Raw genomic sequence first — 21,068 nt, forward strand, 5'->3', positions numbered from 1 at the left:
AAAGAAGAAAAGACTCCAGTAGGAAAGCAAGCTCCTTTCTGCTGGCCTTGTTTTCCCTTTGCAGGTCACTGGGACCCACATGAGCAAGCGACTCGTACACAGGCCCTGAGACCATGGAGGTGGACGTGCGGTCTTGAACCGAAGCATCCTGGGCTCTAGCTCTCAGATTGTTTCCTCTGCTGAGTCTCCCAGAGGCAAACCCCATCCCCGAGTTCACAATAGAACAGTTCAAAGCCTGGGGGTGTATGGGGGGGAGTGAGAGGGTAAAGGGGAGGAAGCAAAGAGGTAGGTCCCTGCAAGAGGGGTGGGCAAATAGCTTACTGGCAGAACCCTACAGAGCATGCATGAGGTCCTGGGTTCTATCTCCAGCACTAGAAAAAAATTTTGTATTTGTGAGAGAGAGCCATTGGAGGTTAGCAACTTCAGTGGGGCCAGTATAGTTCACACCTCCCCCACCAGACTGTTTGGAAGCAAATCCCCCCCCCCCCGACTTTGTATCATTTCACTGGTAAATATTTCAGTATGTATCTCAAAAAAAAAAAAAAAAAGATAAGGGTTCTTTCTTTACCATAGTCACAATCCCATTATTGCCCTTAAAAAAATCTAACAATAATTCCTATTAAAGAAACCTATTGAGGGCAGTTTGACAAGACTCAGAATGGAGCTAGGCTGTCTGTACTTAAGCTGGCTCTGTCACAAACCCATGATAAGGAATTTAAATTCTCCCAAGATAATTACAGCCGAGGCGAGGAGATTGGAAAGGCAGGGGATTTTAGAAGCTTGTCGGGCCCTGGGAAGAAAATGTTATTTTAAAAGGAGGGGGAGGGGAACGGAGGTATAGAAACATTTGCAGAGTACAAAAGAGAACACTCCTCGACTTCCCTTTTCCTCACCCAAGGGCCTTTAGTCATAAATGAGAAATGGGAACCAGGTCTAAAGTGAAACCAATCAGATAAAAATAACAAATGAGGAATTGCAAGTAAATGCACAAAACAGATTGACGGGCTCATTTCCCACCCAGGCTATGCAGTTCCGTGCATTTCATAGGTCCAGGCAGTTAGTTAAATGGCTGCTCCTCAGAGGTCTGTGCATTCCTGTTAACTGATCAGTGAGGACTCTGTCCCTCCACAGGCCCAGTAGGCTTAGTTTCTAAGTTCAGATCATCTATGAACTTACTCTTCAACTTTGGGCAAGTTAGATCCTATCTCTGAACTGATTTGTGAACGGAGGGTGGTAGACTCCCAGTTTGCTGCGCCAATAAACTACCTGATAAAATGGTGCATGACTCCTGGGGTTCAGAAAGTGTTCTTGGGATTTGGTTCGATGTTCCTTCGCATCTGTGGAACGCTTCAATAAGCTAGATGAAGGATGCCATGGAGACGCCTGTGCTTATTAGGCTGGTTCGTGCTTTGGAAACATCCAGGGTTGTACTGTGCTAACCCCTGGAAAGAGAGTGAAAGGCATCCCTTGGGGAGCTCCTGAGAGGTGGTTAGGAAGGCATGGTGCTTGGAAGCCGCTCACAGCCATCCGCAGATGGAGTGGGTTGCCCAAAGCCCAGGAAACAAATTGTACAAATCGGTTAGAATGACTGTCCAGTGTCCCCGTCACACACACACATCATGGCGGGGAGAGGATTTGATGGGTGGCTGCCAGGGATTGGGGACCGAGATGGAGCTAGAGGAGGGGCTGGCAGAAGATGCCGGATGTTGCTGTCCTGTTTCTGGATCCTGGGATAGGGGCCTGTGGAATTGCATTTGATCAGAGCCTTAAGAACTGGTGTTGGAAGGGTGCCAGGCAGAGTAGGCAAGACAGAACAGACTCTGTCCTGGGGCGGAAGAGAAGCCCTCTCCAGGGTTCTGTTTCTGACAGGCTGCAGCATCTGGACAGAGGAGACGTGCTGGCCCTCAGCTCCAGCTGATCCCACTTCTCTTCCAGTTTCTCCAGTGTGTCTTGTTATCTCCATCACCAGGTCTCTGCCCATCCAGTCCTCTTCAGGAAGGCAGCTCTTTGCCCCTGGCCAGCCTCTGCTCAGACCTCCGTGCACACTGCTTATTCTTACCTGCATACCTGTTTCCAACAAGCCACTGTATTTCAGACCCTTAAAAACAAAACAAAGCTGTGCTCACAACCATAATAACTCTTTCTGTATTTGTCTCTTCTTAAAAATTAAAATTTTTATTTAATTTTATTTTTTAATTTCTATTTTTTTTTTAAAGACGGAGTCTCATGTAGGCCCGGCTGACCTTAAACTTGCTTTGTGTCAAAGGTGACCTTGAACTTCTGATATTTGTGCTTCTGCCCCACCGCATCCCAGTATTAGAATTACAGATGTGCTCCACTATGCTGGGCTTATGTGGTGCTAGAGGTGGAACCCAGGGCCTTGTGTTCTTTCAAACTGAGTTTCATCCTCAACCCTGGTTTTTGTTGTTGTTGATGTTAAGTTTTGTTTTAAGCTCAGGTATCACTGACCTGAAATTTGTAGTGATCCTCCTGCCTCAGTCGCTACTGCTGAGGCTCAACTACGTTTCTATTCGGAAAGCTGTGTGTGTTGGATGGGGTTGGCTTTTCAACCTGTTGGCCCTCACATCAATTTCTGAGGTCAACTGTGGTTCCTGGAGACAACTTCTGTCTCTTCCAAGTCCAGCCAGTCCTGGCCCTTCCTTAATTATACTCATAATGAACAACTATCTTCTCTCTGGCCCAGTGGTCCATGTTGGCCATCCCTATGACGAGCCAGCTGAATGAAAGAGTTCTAGCAAGAACAGCTAGGCACTGGCCAGTTTTCCCATCCACGTATCTACATGAGTCATAGACCTCTGTTTTGGAAGCTGCCCTGAAAAGCCGTTCGCCCCCACGGTGTCTGCCCCATAACTCTTGTAAAGATGTTAGGATGTTGTGCCCCTTGGTGATAGAGGAGACCCGTGGACAGGGGTGGATGTGTCTAGAGCGAGTGGAGGCTGGAGCACAGCCCTCACAGAGCCCAGGGCAGAGCCATCAGCACAGGGGTTTTTCAAATGTGGCCCCAACCGGCACTCTGTGCACTTGCCGGGAACTGCGTCAAAGCACCACACGCATCCCACCTGCTGGAGCAGGAAATGATGACCAGACTCGCCTCTGGCGCTTCAGATGCCTGCCCAGGTTTCTGACCCTCTGCTCTCTGCTCACTCCACTAGCTTTAAGCCAGGTATCAGCCCCGGAAAGGCCACCCTGATGCTTTCTCTCCCATGGACCTTTCTCTCACTGCAGCTTACTAGTGTGCAGATTACTGGTATTTGCTTTTATTTAAAATGTTTTCAGAATCGAAAATAAGCTTATCATAGGTTATTCCATTACCATGACAACCTGGCAGCTGGTAACAAAGAAGCAGGCAGTGCAAGGCGCTGGGGTCTCAGGGGCACCGAAGTAATTGCGGCTTTCTTATTGGGAGGTCATTGTATGTAGGCAGAGGCTCTTTGTTTCTCCTGACGCTCCCTCCTCTTTTCTCTGTTTCCTGCTTGGCCTCTTAGTCCTCTGTCATCTCACTGTAAGCAACACATGTTCTAATCCTTCTAGATCCTCCCAAGGCTGATGTATACAACCTCTCCTTTGAAAATAACAATATCATTGTTCAGGAGGCTAATGGGAACAGGGAGAGAGACTGAATTTTTTTTCTCGCCTAAATGTTATATGCAAATTTTCTTGGGCTGGAGAGACTAGCAGCACTTAATGCTTCCAGAGAACCCAAGTTCATTTCTCAGCACCCTTGTCGGGGGTGGGGGTGGGGGGGCTCACACTGCCTGTAACTCCAGCTCCAAGGGATCTGACATCGTCTTCTGGTCTCCATGGACACCTTGCACATGCACATTAAAATTAAAAAATATTTACATTTTTCTTAGACTGATTAATATATATCTTCCAGGAACATACATGAATACAATATAAAACCCAAAGGTACAACATGACATACATTAAAATGGCATATGCCTGTAATCTCAGCACTTGGGAAGTAGAGACAGAAAGGTTAGGAATTCAAGGCTAGCCTCAGTTGGCCTGGGCTACATGAGATGCTGCCTTTTCAAAACAGAAATAGAAGAGAACAAAACAAACAAATGGATTAAGTCTTGAGCTGGGTGTGATGGCATCTGTAACCCCAGCACAGGGGAAGTTGAAGCAGGAGGACCAGACTGGCTATGTGGCCAGACTCCCTCTAAACAAACCAACCAAGCCCGGGGAGCCTCCTCCAGGCTGTAGGTGCGGGCTTCCTTCCTGCAGAGACCCATTCTCTGTTTCTTGCGCATCCTTGCTGGACACCTGTGTGCATCGCGCAGTACTCCTTTACCTTGGGGCCTGCCTCCTTTCCTTCAATTTGCCTTAAGGATCCTTCTCCAGCATTCCAAACTGCCTCCTGCTTTCTGGCTTATGTTTTGTTTTGTTTAGACAGATTCTCAGTATGTAGTCCAAGCTGGTCTCAAACTCAAAATTCTCCTGCCTCGGTGGGCATTGCAAGCATGCATCACCCAGCTTGGCCTGCCCCATGCCTTTAAAATGCTACATAGTCCATGGCATAGATGAACCATCATCTTTCTAACGCCCCCTGTCGGTGACTGTTTGAGTTGCTTCAGGCTTTTGTTGTTGCTTTTTGAGCCTGGGTCCCTCAGTGTAGTCCTGACTGTCCTGGAACTCACTCTGTAGACCAGGCTGGTCTCACACTCACAGAGATCCACCTGCTTCTGCCTCCCTCCCAAGTACTGGGATTAAAGGCATGTGCCACCACGCCTGGCTGTTATTGCTATTTTTTGTTCCCATTTTTATAGCTGGGAAATCTGTGACTCAGAGAAACAAGTGCCCTGTGAACATGTAGGCATCCTCCTGCATTGCTTAGCTACAAAATATAAAAATAAGGGAAAGTTACTGATCCCCAAATTAAAAAAAAAAAAAAAAGCCATCCAGAGATCCGGCTTTTCTTCCTATCACTGTCTTATTGAACTCGATAGCGTTCTCACCATGAAAGCATGAGTACTGAGTTCATCTCTAGAATCCACACAAGAAAAGCCAGCTGTTTGCAATCTGAGTGAAGGAGAGGTAGAGGCGGGTAGGTCCCTGGGGCTTGCCGGACAGCCAGTCTGTCCTAACTGGCAAGTCCCAGGTCCCACTGAGAGACCTGTCTTAACAAAAAACAAGGTAGGTTTTTAGTCTCGATGCTGTCCATGTTCAGATCACTCCTGTCCTGGGGAGCACCCATCCCTTTAGTAAACTCTGTGGGGCTGTGAGGGTGACTCGGTGGGTAACTCACTGGCTGTGCAAGCATGAGGACCTGATGGACCCCCAGATCCCATTGAAGGCAGGATGAGGTTTGTCATTCTAGTGCTCCTGCAATGAGAAGGGAGGCAGAGACTGCACTGTCCCTGGAAGCCTGTGGGCCACCTAACCTGGTTTACGCAGCAGCCACCAAGAGATTTGTCTCAAACACAGGGGAAATCGAGGCCTGACACCTGAGGTTGATTTCCGACCTCCACATATGCACAGCCGTGTTCACACACACATGGATGTACACACAGACACACAAACACTAAGATTAAAACGAGTAAATAGGTCAATGAGACCAAAATAAACTGCCTCTGTTTCTATCACTTAAAAACAAACAAAACAGATGGTGTCTGAAAAACTGCACCAAAAGTTGACCTCTGACCTCCACATGTGCAGACACATACATATAAAATTCTGTTAACACCACTGTGTGTGTGATAAAGAAATAATCTTCGGTGGCAGAACTTTAAATCTGTCTTCCTTGCTAGATGATAATTTGTTAAGGTGGGGTCCACCTTTCCTCACTGCTTCCCCGGCAAGTGCTGACTGTAGGGGTAGGTGCTCCCAGCTGAAGAGGTGGCTCAGTGGTCAAGAGCACTGGCTGCTCTTGCAGAGGACCTGGGTTCAATCCCCAGCACTGACCACAACAGTTTGTAACTCCAGTTCCAGGGCACCCAATGCCTTCTTCTGACCTCTGAGGACACTAGGCACACATGTGTGGTGCACATACATACATACAGGCCAGACATTCATACACATAAAATAATGTAAAAAAGTCAAGAATAAGCATGCACGCGACAAGTGCCTATTGAATGAACGAATTGCAGGCTTGTTTGTGGTTTAGCCAAGGGGCTCGAAGTCCTGCCTTTGCATCCCGGCTACAACATTGATTAATGTTCTGTTAGTCAGAAGGTCGCTGTGACGGATGCCGGAGAGGAAACAGTCTAAAAGAGGACTCATTTTGACTCACAGCTTCAGAGATTTTCATCCACGGTTGCTTGGCTCCATTGCTCTGGGCCCGCATCACCGCAGAGAGGGTGTGGTGGAGCGTAGCTGCTCACCTGGCAGGCAGGAAAGCATGTACAGGAAGCCGCTAGAGACAAATTTCTTTCCCAGGCCTACTCCCATCAGGTCTGTTCCTACCAGGCTCCTCCCACCATGCTCCTCCCAATCATCTACTTCTTTCAAGTAGGCTCTATCTCATTCCCCACCTCCCATAGCATCATCAAATTATGAATCCATCAATGGAGAGCCATTAGGATTTAATCAATTCTCCAACACCCAGCTCTGAACTCAAACACATTGGGAAACAAGCCTTCAATTCACGAACCTTTTTGTTTTAAGGTTTATGTATGTGTTTGAGTGTTTTGTCTGCATGTATGTATCTCCATCATTGCATCCCTGGTGCTCACAGAAGTCAGAAGAGGATGCCAGATCCCTGGCAACTGGAATTACAGACAGTTGTGTGAGCTGCTGTGTGGGTACTGGGAACTGAACCTGGATCCTCTGTAAGACCAACAAGTGCAATTAACTACTGAGTCATCTCTCCACACTCCCCGACACGTGAACCTTTTGAGGGGCCACCTCGTATTCAGAATGCAACAACTTATAGCTAGATTCACCACCATTCAACCTCTCCGCCTCGGTTTCATCAGCATTGGTGGGAGGCTCACATGAGCAAATGCAAGTCACAGGCCTGTCGCTGCTGAGGTGGTCAGTGGTGAGGGCTCAGCCGTTACCAGAACTCAGTCAGGGCTCTCTGCTTCCCTCAGTGGCAGGCACTGCCTGGAGAGTCCCATGTGGGCATGGAGAAAGCTTCAGGGCCAAGATAATGTGAGCTGGACCCCGGAGGAAGAGTGGATTTCAGGGTACATGGTGAGAGGGCCAGCTCCCTTGACTGACTTCATCAACTACTCAACAGAGACGATGGTAACCAGTTTCTGTCCCCCTCTGGGAGGTGGTCCTGCTACAGACGTCCCTCAAGAGGAAAACACTACACAGTTAAAAGGCAGCGTTGTTATTCAGCTGGAAAAGTGACTTTGCAGGACAAGTGAGCTAATCCCTGCCAAATGCGAGCTTGCTTGTGCTGGGTATAATTGAATATTTAGTGTGGATTTAACCCGGGGAGCGGCAGTGCTCTCAGAGCCAAGGTTAATGGGGCACTTAATAAATGCGGAAGTAATTAATACTAACCAGATGCTGGTGTGGTGCCAGTGAAACTTCTGCGGCTTCCATGATAGAGGTGCTCCAGAGAGTCAAAGTTCTGGATGGGGGGACAGGAGACAGGGCTGGGGAGCCCTGGTCTGGATCTGCCTTTCTACGGTGCGCTCTGCTGAGAGGTTGACATTCACCTCTCCTGGAAAGCATCCCATGGCTTCCAAGTGCGTCTGATGTTTCTCCTGGGTTCTGCAAACACTTCTTGTACAAAACTGAAAATATTCTACTGTCCTGGTGACACTGAGGCGGGAAGATTGAAAGTCTGAGGCTGGTCGGGGCAGCACAGGCCCTGTCTTAAGAAAAACAAAATGAAGGAGGGAGGGAGGGAGGAAAGGAGGGAGGGAGAGGAAGAAAGAGAGGGGGAAAAGAGAAAATACATGTGGCATTAAAATAAAATAAAGGATTATTTGGGGGAAGGAGGCTGGAAAGAGCTAGGCAGAGGGATGAATGGACACAAAATACAATGACATATATGAATGAGGATGCCATGATGAAACTCACTACTTTGCATGCTAACATAAGAAACCGTAATGTGCTACTTATTGATATGGTTATCACTTCTGTCCACCCTGGCAATGTCTTTCCCAGTGTCTGGCAATTTTTGCTATTGCATTTTTGCCAAAACTGTTTTGAATTTCAGAATGGCCAGGGTGTTTGGATTTTCTTAGGAAGAGTGTGGTATTTTGAATGAGAATGGCCCCTATGGACTCATATGTTTGAATGCTTGATCTCCAATTAGTGGAAGTATTTGGAAAGGATTAGGAGGTGTGACCTTGTTGGAGTGGGAGTGACCTTGATGGAGGAGGTGTGTCTCTGGGGGTGGACGTTGAGGTTTCAAAAGCTTTTGCCAGGTATAGTCTCCCTCTCTGTCTTAGTTAGGGTTTCTATTGCTGTGAAGAGACACCATAACCACAGCATCTCTTATAAAGGATATTTAATTGTGGTGGTGGCTTACAGTTTCAGAGGTTCAGTCCATTTTCATCATTCCAGGGAGCATGGTGGTGTGCAGGTAGACATGGTGCTTGAGAAGGAGCTGCTACATGTTGATATGCAGGCCACAGGAAGTAGACTGTCTCACTGGGCATGACTTGAGCATACATGAGACCTCAAAGTCTGCCTCCACAGTGACGCACTTCCTCCAAGAAGACCACGCCTACTCCAACAAGGCAACCCCCCCTAATAGTGCCACTCCCTTTGGGGGCCATTTTCCTTCAAACTACCGCACTCTCTCTGCCTGCTGTCCGTGGATCAGGATGTAAAACTCTCAGCTACTGCATGATAATAAATTGTGGTTTGAATGAAAATGGTTCTCATAGACTCATAGGGAGTGGCATTGTTGGAGGTGTGGCCTTCTTCTTCTTCTTCTTTTTTTTAACTTTACCAGCTTTTATTCTACTAAGTTGCAGCGAAGATCTTGAATAAAAGAAAGTCCAGGGCCTGAGAGGACGAAGCAGGAAGACGAGTAGTTCTCCCTTCTCCTCCACGCCCCCTTCCGGTATGGCCTTCTTGGAGGAAGTGTGTCATTAGGGATGGGCTTTGAGGTTTCAGAAGCTCAAGCCAGGCCCAATATCACTCTCTTTTCCTGCTGCCTGCTCTCAGCTACCTCTCCAGCACCATGTCTGCCTACACGACATGACAAATGGACTAAACCTCTGAACCTCTAAGCCAGCCCCAATTAAATGTTTTCTTTAGAAGAGTTGCTGTGGTCATGGTGTCTCTCACAGCAACAGAAACGCTAACTAAGACAGAAGTTGGAATGGGGTTTTGTTGTGGTAGACCAGACCAGACCAGTTTTTGTTTGGAGGAATATGGAACACTTTGAAACTTGGACTAGAGAAGTGATTTAACTTTTCTCTTCTTTTCTTTCTTTCTTCCTTTCTTTTCTTCCTTCCTTTTTTTTTTTTTTTTTTTTTTTTTTTTTTTTTTTTTTTTTTTTGAGACAAGGTTTCTCTGTGTAATAGCCCTGGCTGTCTTGGAACTTGCCTTGTAGACCAGGCTGGCCTCCAACTCACAGAGATCCCCCTGCCTCTGCCTTCAGAGGGATTAAAGGCATGTGCCACCATGCCCTATCGGGATTGGACATTTTTAAGGAGGGCTTAATGGGCCCTCCTGGTAGGAGCATGGAAGACAGCTGTGCTGACGTCCAGCTCACGAGGTTACAGAGGTGAACAATACTAGCAGTTGTCATAGAAACCATTCTTGTGATATTTGGCAAAGAAATGTGGCTAGTTTTTACCTGTAGCCTACAAAATCTGTTGGAGGCTAATTTGGAGAGTTCTAGATGAATGTTGTTGGCAGAAGCAATTTCAAGACAGCCCCATATTGACTGTGTCACATGGTTGTTACTGTCACGCTTATGCAGATCTACAATTAAAAGGAGCAACTGGGGGCAAAGAGAAATAAAATGTGTGGTTTAAGGAGAAAAAGGAACAAAATTTTATAATGAAAATCTCACTGGGCAGTGGTGGCACATGCCTTTAATCCTAACGCTCAGGAGGCACAGCCAGGCAGATCTCTGTGAGTTTGAGGCCAGCCTGGTCTACAGAGCAAGATCCAGGACAGGCACCAAAACTACACAGAGAAACCCTGTCTTGAAAACAACAACAAAACAAATAAACAAACAAAAAAAGAAAGAAAATCTCCAATTTTTAGCTGGGTGGTGGTATTGCAAGCCTATAATCCCAGCACTTGGGAGGAAGAAGCAGGCAGATCTCTGAGTTCAGGGCCAGCCTAGTCTACAGAATGCGTTCCAGGAGACCCAAGGGTACACAGAGAAACCCTGTCTTGGGGGAAGGAGCAGAAGGAGAAGGAGGAAGAAAATCTCCAATTTGGGTTGATTGTAAAGTCAAAGAAAATGCACAGTAAGCACTATGCCCATCTGGACTCTACACTTCACACTCTGCCTCTACTGCTTTCTCGTGAACCCATCTCTTCACCCCATGGATGGTTTCTTCACTTCCGGGTCTGATGCTGGACGCTGGCAGCTGGGTGGCCTCCAGGATAGGCACACTTTTTACCTGGTGGTTGACTTTCAGGACGGTTAAGTGCTGTGCCTGACTTTGACATGGTACTTCTTGCACAGAAGTCCACTGTTCAAAGCAGAGGAAACACTTGGAGACGTTGCTGTAACCGTCTTTAGGAAGCACAGTCAACTACAGGGGACAATCAGCAAGGCCTTTTCAGAGATGTTGACATTTGGCCTGAGCCCTGAAAGATGAGAATGAGTGTGCCTTGCAAAAAGAAGAGGACATTCTGTTCTCAGCAGTGAAGTCTGGGCCAGAGAGGCAGCTCCACGCGGCCACCTGCACTAGCCGGAGGAATACTTTTCAGAGGCCTCTACTCAGGTGAACCTGGGGTTCTTGACTCCCCTGCAGAAAGAAATTCAGGATAAGCCTGTGTGAGGCAGAGTTGGAGTTTATTAGGAAGAGGTTTTAATACAGATTTAAGCACGGGGATTAATATAGAGGGACTAGGAAAAGCGTACACCCAAGTGAAGACATGGGCTCCAGTGTCTCAGCAGTTCCATATACACTATCTAGTGCTTTCTGAAATTACATTGTTCAAAAGGTTTCTCAAGCATGTTTTTTTTCTCCACTTCCCTCATCCTTGATAAATGAGATTATAGGATGGTTCCTAGGCTTCCTTCGAAAGGGTTACAACCTAATTAAGTAAAACCATGGGTCACAGATTTTGTACAAGGGAGTTAAGCCATTTTGTATTTATTTATTTGTTTATTTGTTTGTTTGTTTGTTTTTTTGAAACAGGGTTTCTCTGTATAGCCCTGACTCTCCTGGAACTCGCTCTGTAGACCAGTCTGGTCTTGAACTCACAGAGATCTGCCTGCCTTTGCCTCCCAAGTGCTGGGATTAAAGGCATGCACCACCACCTTGCTTGTTTTGTTTTTTACTGTAAGTAGAGTTTATAGTCTTGCTTATGAGATACCTAGAACATTGTTTTGTTTTGTTTTGTTTTTTCAAAATAGGGTTTCTCTGTGTAGCATTGTGCCTTTCCTGGAACTCACTTGGTAGCCCAGGCTGGCCTCGAACTCACAGAGATCCGCCTGCCTTTGCCTCCCGAGTGCTGGGATTAAAGGCATGCGCCACCACTGCCCGGCTGATACCTAGAACATTGTAAGCTTTCAAGTGGAAAAGGAGAAAGGCCATAATTGGTCATAGTCACTCAAGCTTTTAGTATGGGTCATTGCTATTTTAACATTATTTGAAATACCACTGTATAAAAGGAATTCTGTCTCTACGTAGGCAACTTTCACAGCAAATTTTGATACTAGTACTGGGATTCTTGATGCAGTTGGCAAGAGGTGTCCAGGGTGTAGAGACCCTTTCCTCTCCTGCTGTCCCTTTAATCTGAGTTGTCTTTCTATGCTGCCTCCATCCCAGGTGTGGGGACCAACAATGGTAAAGACTGGCATGTGAAAACACACCCTCTATCCACAACTATTTTCCTTCCCCTGTATCGAATGCATTAGTTACCTCTAATGTTTTGTGTGTATGTGTGTGTGTGTGTGTGTGTGTGTGTGTGTGTGTGTGTGTGTGTGTAAGTCAGAGGACAACTTTGTTTTTTTCGAATTGGCTCTACTGTGGATTCCGTCCACAGACTGAGCTCATGTCTCCAAGCTTGTGCAGCATGTGCATCTACCCGCTGAACCATCTCCCTGGCCCCCTAGTTCTCGTTCATCACCACGACAGAATACCTGACTTAAAGGGAGGAAGGGTTTGTTTTGCTCACGGTTTCAGTCCCTCTGGTGGGGAGAGCATGGAGGAGCAGAGCTGTTCAATCATGGCAGCCAGGCAGCAGGGAGCAAGGTGGAAAGAGGCCCGGACAAGATTCCCTCAGGGACTTACTCCAGGGCCTACATCATCCACCAAGGTTCTACCTCCTGCTTCATGTGCACGGATGCAGATTTGTGTGTGTGCATATGTGTTGGAGAGCGTGTATTTGTGTGTGCACAGGTGGAGGCCGGAGGGAAAACTGGCCGTCATTTCTCAGGAACTTTCCATCTAGTGTGTTTTGTTTGTGAGACGGTGTCTCACTATATGCAGCCCTCGCTGGCCTGGAATTTGCTGTGTTGACCAGGCTGGCTTTGAGGTCACGGAGCTCTGCCTGCCTCTGCCTCTTGAGTTCTGGGATTAAAGGCCTGTGTCACCATGCCTGATGAAGAGTGAGCACTCTACCCCCGCCATAGGGACCAGCTCTACGTGGTTTTTAAGACCAGGTCTCTCACGGGCTGGTAAAGTAGGCTAGGCTGTCTGGCCAGCGAGCCTCAGAGCTCTGCCTGCCTCTGCATGCCAGCACTGGGATTACACGCTAGCACGCCCACATTGTATGTGAGTCGTGGTGATTAAACTCGGGTCTTCTGTTGGCACAGCAAGCACTGTGCCGATTGGGTCTTCTCCTACTTCTCACCGCCTCTCTCAATCACCACCGTTACAATACACGATAATTAATAACATATTACTCAAGGGATTAACCCATTGATGATAAAGTTACAGACCTTAAAGACACACTCACTTCTCCAACCTCCCCTCCCCCAGTTCATCAATCCATCAGGCTCTGGGACACATTCCGTACCAAAGTACAGCATGCCTCTACTTTCCTTCTCCCATACCCGGTGATAGGCCACTGTCCTCCTTTGTCACTGTTGCTGTAGGAAAACACTCGGGGAGGAGAGGGTTTACTTTATCATTCAGGAGAGCCGGGGCAGGAGCTCAGGAGGCTGGAACCGTGAAGGAACACTGCTTCCTGGCTTACCCTCTGGCTTGCCCAGCTGCCTGCCTAGAGGTGGCGCTGCCCACCGTGCGCTGGGCCCTCTGGCATCAATTAGCAGTTAAGAAAATGCCTTGGACATGGTCATAGGCCGGTCTGATCTCAGCAGCTCTTCAGTTGAGGGCCCCATGTCTCAGGTGACTCAGATGAAGCTAACTGTGACACCGACCAATCGTCCGGGGCCCACAGAAAGCTGCACTCACATCTGTAGCATCTGTCTGTCTTGAACAGGCTGGCCAGGTTGTTCATTGGTTAATGTAGTCTCTCTGAGGCCTTGAGGGGGTTACTTGACTTTCCCAGGCTTAGCTCCCTTCACCCCTAAATGGAAATAATACTTTTAGCAGGGTAGGATCCAGACTAGTGCAAAGTACTTGTATCTAGTAAAAACGGAATAGACTGCCGGTGAAGGGCTGAGGAGAGGATGGCTCAGTGGTGGGTAAAGTACTTCCTGTGTGAGCATGAGAACTTGAGTTCCAATCCCCAGCACCCATGGAAAAAGCTCAGCATGGTGGCTTGCATCTATAATCCGAGCACAGGGTGATCCTGGGCTTCATTAGCCAGCCATTCTAGCCAAAATGGTGGACTCCATGTTTAGTGAGAAACCCTGTCTGAAAAATGTGGAGAGCAATAGAGGAAGATACTCAACATTGACCCCTGGGCTCCACACGCACACACAGAAGCATGCACCTGCACACACACACACATGCATACACATGCATCCACTATATACAAAACCACACACAAACAAAAAAATTCATGCAATACTCCAACCTGTCCGGTGTGGAGCCATGTGAGACGGCACAGACATGGTTAGAGACAAACCTGCCACAGAACTATTAGCTACCTGCTAATAGAGCCATGCAGGGCGTGGGGAGAAGCTAAATTCAGCAGGAGTCCTCTAGAAACTTCCAAAAAGTAAGGAGTAGCTGTGCTGCAGCAGCTACATTGGGGATCTTTTTACCTTTGGAGACAGACAGTAACAGGTTTCAAAGCACTGTATACCTGTATTAGACAGTAACAGGTTTCAAAGCACTGTATACCTATATCAGGCAGTAACAGGTTTCAAAGCACTGTATACCTATGTTAGCAGTTAGGCCTTGGCTGCCACAACACTGTGCATGTCACACACTGGGGGTGACCTGAGCAGCAGACATTTATTTTATTAGCCAGGAGTCTGGAACAAGTAGTCTGGTGGCACTTCTGAAGGCTTGAGAAACCTGTTCCATGGCTGTCTCAGCCTCCCCCCCCCCCATGGCTTGATGGAGGAGGGGAGAATTTTGGTGTTTCTTGACCTATAGGAGCATCCCTCTATGTTTGCCTTCCTCCTCACGTGACATCCTCATGGGTGTATCTGTATCCAAACTCCTTCTTCTTTTTTTTTTTTTGAGACAGGGTTTCTCTGTGTAGCTTTGCGCCTTTCCTGGAGCTCACTTGGTAGCCCAGGCTGGCCTCAAACTCACAGAGATCCGCCTGGCTCTGACTCCCAAGTGCTGGGATTAAAGGCGTGCGCCACCAACGCCCGGCCCAAACTCCTTCTTTTTAGACTAGATTTTAAAAAAAAATATTAAATTTTTTTCTATTTTTAAAATTTATTTTTCTTTTTTTCCTTTTTTCTTTTTCTTTTATTTTATTTTACAATACTATTCAGTTCTACGTAACGGTCACAGATTCCCTTGTTCTCCCTCTTCCTGCCTCCCTCCCTTTCCCCCCAGCCCATCCTATTTATTTATTTTTCTATTATCAGCTTGATACAGTACAAATTCTTATCCTAATAGTGAAATGTTTCACTGAGGCTTGCCCAGTGATTGAGTGAAACCAAAACTTACTATAAGCCACAATCATCCTATGATCCCCCCTGCTATGTAGCCTCCCTGGATCTGTGGGTTGCAGTCTGATTGTTCTTTGCTTTATATCTAGTATCCACTTATGAGTGAGTACACACCATGTTTGTCCTTCTGGGTTTGGGTTACCTCACTCAGGATGATATTTTCTAGTTCCACCCATTTGCCTGCAAATTTCATGATACCATTGTTTTTCTCTGTTGAGTAGTACTCCATTGTGTATATGTACCACATTTTCTTAATCCATTCTTCCGTTGACGGGTATCTAGGTTGTTTCCAGGTTCTGGCTATTACAAATAGTGCTGCTATGAACATAGTTGAGCAAGTATCTTTGTGGTATGATTGAAATTTTAAAATTTATTTTACATACCAACCACAGTCCCCCGCCACTCTCCTCCCGTCCCCTCCCTCCACCTCCTTTCTACCTGCCCCCTCTCCCCATCCACTCTTCAGAAAGGGTAAGGCTTCCCATGGGAGTCAACATCGCATGGCATATCAAGTTGAGACAGGACTAAGCTCCTCCCCGCTGTATCAAGGCTGAGCGAGGCAACCCACCATAGGGAATAGGTTCTACAAAGCCAGTTCATGCTCCGGGAGACAGATCCTGGACCCACCTCTAGGGACCCCACAAACAGACTAAGTTACACAACTGTCACTCACACGCAGAGGGCCCTGGTCGGTCCCATGCAGGCTCCCTAGCTGTCTGTCTGAAGTCCGTGAGCTCCCATGAACTCAGGTCAGCTGTCTCTGTGGCTTTCCCTGTCATTAACTTGATCCCCCTGGCTTATACCATTTTTTTTCCCTCTCTTCAACAGGACTCCTGGAGCTCAGCCCAATGCTAGGCTGTGGATCTCTGCATCTGCTTCCATCAGTTACTGGATGAAGGTTCTATGATGACAATTAGGGTAGTCACCAGTCTGATTACAGGAGAAGGCCAGTTCTGGGACCCTCTCCACTATTGCTAGGAGTCTTAGCTGGGGTCATCCTTGTGGATTCCTAGGATTTTCCCTGGTACCAGGTTTCTTCCTAACCCCCTAATGGCCCCCTCTATCAAGATGTTTCTTTTGTTGCTCTCACTCTCTGTCCCTCCCCCAACTCAACCATCCCAATCCCTCATGTTCCTATCCCCCAGCCCCTCCCCTGTATCCCCTCTACCCAACCCCAGTATGCCCAGAAGATCTCATCTATTTCCCCTTCCCAGGGCAATCCATGTATCCCTCTTAGGGTCCTCCTTGTTACATAGTTTCTCTAGGGCTGTGGATTGTAGCCCAGTTATCCTTTGCTTTACATCTATCCACTTATGAGTGAGCACATGCCATATTTGTCTTTCTGGGTCTGTGTTACCTCACTCAAGATGATTTTTTTTTCTGGTTCCATCCATTTGCCTGCAATTTTCGTGATGTCATTGGTTTTTTGCCATTGAGAGTAATACTCTATTGTGTAAATGAACCACATTTTCATTATCCATTCTTTGGTTGAGGAGCATCTAGATTGTTTCCAGGTTCTGGCTAGTAGGAGTAATGCTGCTATGAACACAGATGAACATGTGTCCTTGTGGTATGAATGACTGAGCATCCTTTGGGCATATTCCCAAGAGTGGTAGTGTAGCTAGAGTTTTCCTGCCTTGCCCACAGTCAGGACAAATCTTTGTCACCCACCAGTCCCACAGTGGCTCAGACCCAACCAAGTAAACACAGAGACTTATATTGCTTACAAACTGTATGGCTAGGGCAGGCTTCTTACTAACTGTTCTTATAGCTTAAATTAATCCATTTCCATCAGTCTATACCTTGCCATGTGACTCGTGGCTTACCAGCATCTTTTCATGCCGCTTGTCAGGGTGGTGACTGGCAGTGAGTCCTTCTGCCTTCCTGTTCTTTTATTTCTCCTCTCTGTTAGTCTCGCCTATACTTCCTGCCTAGCCACGGCCAATCAGGTTTTATTTATTGACCAATCAGAGCAACACATTTGCCATACAGACCATCCCCCAGCACAGCCCGTGGTCCTAATCATCTTCTATGCGGACCTGCTGGGTAAAGCCACGAGGAACCCAAGAACGGGCACCCACAGGACATACAGAACATCCCACAGCAGTGGTATCACTGGGTGTTGAGGTAGATTTATTCCCAATTTTCTGAGAAACCATCATACTAATTTACAAAGTGACTGTATGAGTTTGCATTCCCACCAGTAGTGGAGGAATGTTTCCCTTGCTCCACATCCTCTCCAACATAAGCTGTCATCAGTGTTTTTGATCTTAGCCATTCTGACAGGTATAAGATGATATCTCAGAGTTGTTTTGATTTGCATTTCCCTGATGATTAAGGATGTTGAGCAATTCCATAAATGTCTTTCAGCCATTTGAGATTCTTCTGTTGAGAATTCTCTGTTTAGATCTGTACCCCATTTTTTAATTGGATTATTTGGTATTCTGATGTCTAGTTTCTTGAGTTCTTTATGTATTTTGGAGATCAGCTCTCTGTCAGATGTGGGATTGATGAAGATCTTTTCCCATGCTGTAGGCTGCCGTTTTGTCTTATTGAGGTGTCCTTTGCTCTACAAAAGCTTCTCAGTTTCAGGAGGTCCCATTTATTAATTGTTGCTCTCAGTGTCTGTGCTACTGCTGTTATATTCAGAAAGTTGTTTCCTGTGCCAATGCATTCAAGGCAACTTCCCACTTTCTCTTCTATCAAGTTCAGTGTGACTGGATTTATGTTGAGGTCATTGATGCACTTGGACTTGAGTTTTGTGCACAGTGACAGATATGGATCTATTTGCTGTCTTCTACATGTTGGTATCCAGTTATGCCAGCACCATTAGTTGAAGATGCTTTCTTTTTCCCATTGTACAATTTTGGCTTCTTTGTCAAAAATCAGGTGTTCATAGGTATAGACTAGATTTTTAACATTTATCCAGTTGAGCTCCTCCTCCTCCTCCTCCTCCTCCTTCTTCTCTCTCTTTCTCTCTCTCTCTCTCTCTCTCTCTCTCTCTCTCTCTCTCTCTCTCTCTCTTTTGAGACAGGGTAGCTTTGGAGCCTATGTAACTTTGGAGCCTATCCTAGAACTCACTTTGTAGACTAGATGGCCTTGAACTCACAGAGATTCACCTGCCTCCGCTTCCTGAGTGCTGGGGTTAAAGGTGTGCGCCACCATTGTTAAGCACTTTTTTTCTCTTAAAAATATTTATTATTGGACTAGAAAGATGTCTCAGCAGTTAAGAGCACTGGCTGTTCTTCCGGAAGACCTGGGTTCAATTTCCAGCACTCACATGGCAGCTCACAGCTGTCTGAAACTCCAATTCCAGGGGATCCAACACCCTCACACAGACACACATGCATGCAAAACACCAATACATATAAAATAAATTATTAAAAATATATATTTATTAGTGTGTGTGTGTGTGTGTGTGTGTGTGTGTGTGTGTGTGTGTGCATGCATGACGTGGGCAAGAAGGCACACATGCTATGGCACACATGTGGTGGTCAGAGGACAACTTTGTGGAGTTGTCCACTTTTATGTGGGTTCTAGGGATTGACCTCAGGTTACCAGACATATGCAGCAGCACTTTGACAGAATAAACTATCTCCTTGGCCTTCTTTTTTGTTTGCTTGTTTGAGACAAGTTCACTTTATTTAGTCCTGGAAATTGTTATGTAGATTGGGCTGGCTTGGAACTCATAGAGATCCTCCTGCCTCTGCCTCCAAAGTGCTGGGATTAAAGGTGTGTGTCACCATACCTAGCTTTTTTTTTTTTTAAGACATTGTCTCATCTTGTAGCCCACCTTCAAACACATGATAACCCTCCTGCCGCAGGCTCCCAAGTGCTGAGATTACAGGTGTGAACCACTATGTCCAGCTGATATACTTTTATAATGATCCTGTCTCCACAACTTGGTAAAGCTCATTTTCTGGTATGACAATGAATAAAGAAACAGGGTGGTGGACCTCAGGGCCTCCATAGAATAAGAAGCCCTGGATCAGCCAACCCAGCAAGAACGGGAGAGGGAGAGGACCTCGGCTGCTGAGAATGCCCTGTTCCAACTCGGCCCCAACACTGAGTTTCCATCCCAGACCCTTGGAAGGAGAGGAGGGGCTTAGGGAGCCCTATTCTGTTCTGTTCATACCATCAATAAAGTTCACTGCACTCCTCCCCCCCAAAAAAAGATCCTGTCTCCAAATAGTAGTGAAGGTTGGTTCCAATATATCTTTGGGTGGAGGATATATAACTCGACTCATAAAACATCTTCCTTGCTAGGTATGGTGGCTCACACCTTTAATCCCAGCACTAGAGAGTCACAGGCAGACCTATCTCTGTGAGCTCAAAGCCACCTGGTCTATGTAGAGAGTTCCGGTCCAGCTAGGGTGACATAGTGAGACCCTGTCTCAAAAACAAACAAACAAAAACAACCCCAAAACAAAACTGCTGTCCTTATCCAGGCTTCATACTGACCCCTTTAGGACAAGTCCTGTGTTAAAGATTTGTTCCCTTCCGACCTCGGCTCCATCTCTGTATTAGCTACTTTCTTTTTTGTTTAGTTTTCCTTTATATATATTTATGACATTGTCTCATCATGTAACCAGGCTGGGGCTCTCTTTGTATTTCAGAAATATTCCCTTTTCTTTATATACAGGCCAGAAGAAAGCTTCTGACCCCTTGGAAATGGAGTTATACAAGATTCTGTGCCACCATGTGGGTGCTGGGAACTGAACCCAGGTCCTCTGCAAGAGCAGCAAGTGCTCTCAACCCCTGAGCCACCACCTCTCCAGCCCCTAGTCACTTGCTTATTGCTGTGATAAAATACTTTGACAAAAGCAACTTAGGGAGTTCATTTTGACTCACAGTTTGAGACTATAGTCTGTCATTGGGAGGAAGTCACAGCAGCAAGGGTTTGGAGCAGCATGCTTGAGGTTTCATCCACGGCGTTGGAAAAGAAAAAAAAAAAAAAAAAAAACCAGAAATCCATCTACACAATTGATTTCGGGGCTGGGGATGACTCCATGGGTAAGAGCGCTCTCGGAGCAAGCATGAAGATATGAGTTTGAATCGCAAGTACCCAAGTACAAAGCCAGGTGCGGTCACACAGACACCTTTAACCCCAGTGCCAAGGCAGAGTGGAAACAGGATCCTGGGACTTCCCTTTCTTTCTCAAGGGAATAACGTGGACACCTGCTGATACACGCCTCTGGCCTCAGTCTGTATAGGTGCACACACACGTGTGCATATGCCACACCCATACCCAGCCACCCACACCTACACACCCCACACACAATTAAAAGATTTAGGGGTCAGAACCGCAGTCAGCTGACCTGGGACTGGAGGATGAACTCTGGAGATAGTTAATCCATTTGGCTGCCATGGTGAGTTAGTTGTCGACCGGAGGCTTGGTAACTGCCCATGTGAACCTCACTATGTGGGATTTCCCATGAGTGATCAAGAGAGAGCAAAGAGGAAGTCACAGTGTTTTTCTGACTTTGGAACTCAAGCTCTGTATTTCCCCAATATCCTATGGGTCACACTTGTCAGCCCCATATAAGAGGCGACTGTAAAAGGCATGGCTATCAGGCACCGCTAACATCACTGCCTATTGTGGAGGCTGGCTACCACCCTCTGTCTAAACTGGCCACATAACACACCCGGCTCATTTACTCCGATACTCTGTTTTGCCTTTCAAACACTTATCGCATTATGAAATCCATATCCACATTTGATTTCCCTCTCTGACTATAAGTTCCATGGGAGCAGAGATGTTCAGTGGCCGCTTTTAAATTTATTATGGTGATTTCTTTTTGTCTGAATTATGGCACATGAGTCTGTCTTCCCCTTATAGTGTAGGTTTCCAGCTCAGACTTAGAATTCATTTCTAGTGTGGAGACAGTCTGCAATCAGACAGGAAGATCGCTCCAAGTTCGAGGCCAGTTGGGGCTGCACTGTGAGCTCCGTC

General features: G+C 46.7%; 1 protein-coding gene across 1 annotated transcript; it reads right to left on the reverse strand.

Annotated features, from left to right (window-relative positions):
* Positions 1-813: 813 nt before the first annotated feature.
* LOC119087906 lies at positions 814-21,025 on the reverse strand. The gene is made up of 3 exons (XM_037205391.1): positions 20,434-21,025; positions 7,480-7,792; positions 814-2,098 (listed from the first exon to the last, which is right to left on the reverse strand). The coding sequence occupies exons 1-3, from the start codon at positions 20,481-20,483 to the stop codon at positions 1,580-1,582; spliced, it is 882 nt and encodes a 293-aa protein (XP_037061286.1). The 5' UTR covers positions 20,484-21,025; the 3' UTR covers positions 814-1,579.
* Between the last annotated feature and the right edge of the window lie 43 nt (positions 21,026-21,068).

This window comes from Peromyscus leucopus, chromosome 4, assembly GCF_004664715.2.
Source record: "Peromyscus leucopus breed LL Stock chromosome 4, UCI_PerLeu_2.1, whole genome shotgun sequence".
Taxonomy (NCBI): domain Eukaryota; kingdom Metazoa; phylum Chordata; class Mammalia; order Rodentia; family Cricetidae; genus Peromyscus; species Peromyscus leucopus.

Excerpts from the sequence above, each read along its gene's own strand:
- LOC119087906 (XM_037205391.1), bottom strand. The coding sequence starts at position 20,483 with ATGGCAGCCAAATGGATTAACTATCTCCAGAGTTCATCCTCCAGTCCC. Across the intron at positions 7,793-20,433 it reads AGTTCATCCTCCAGTCCCAG|GGCCTGTGCTGCCCCGACCA; the intron begins GTCAGCTGACTG and ends TTCTTAAGACAG. Across the intron at positions 2,099-7,479 it reads TGGCACCACACCAGCATCTG|GGTCTGAAATACAGTGGCTT; the intron begins GTTAGTATTAAT and ends TTTGTTTTTAAG.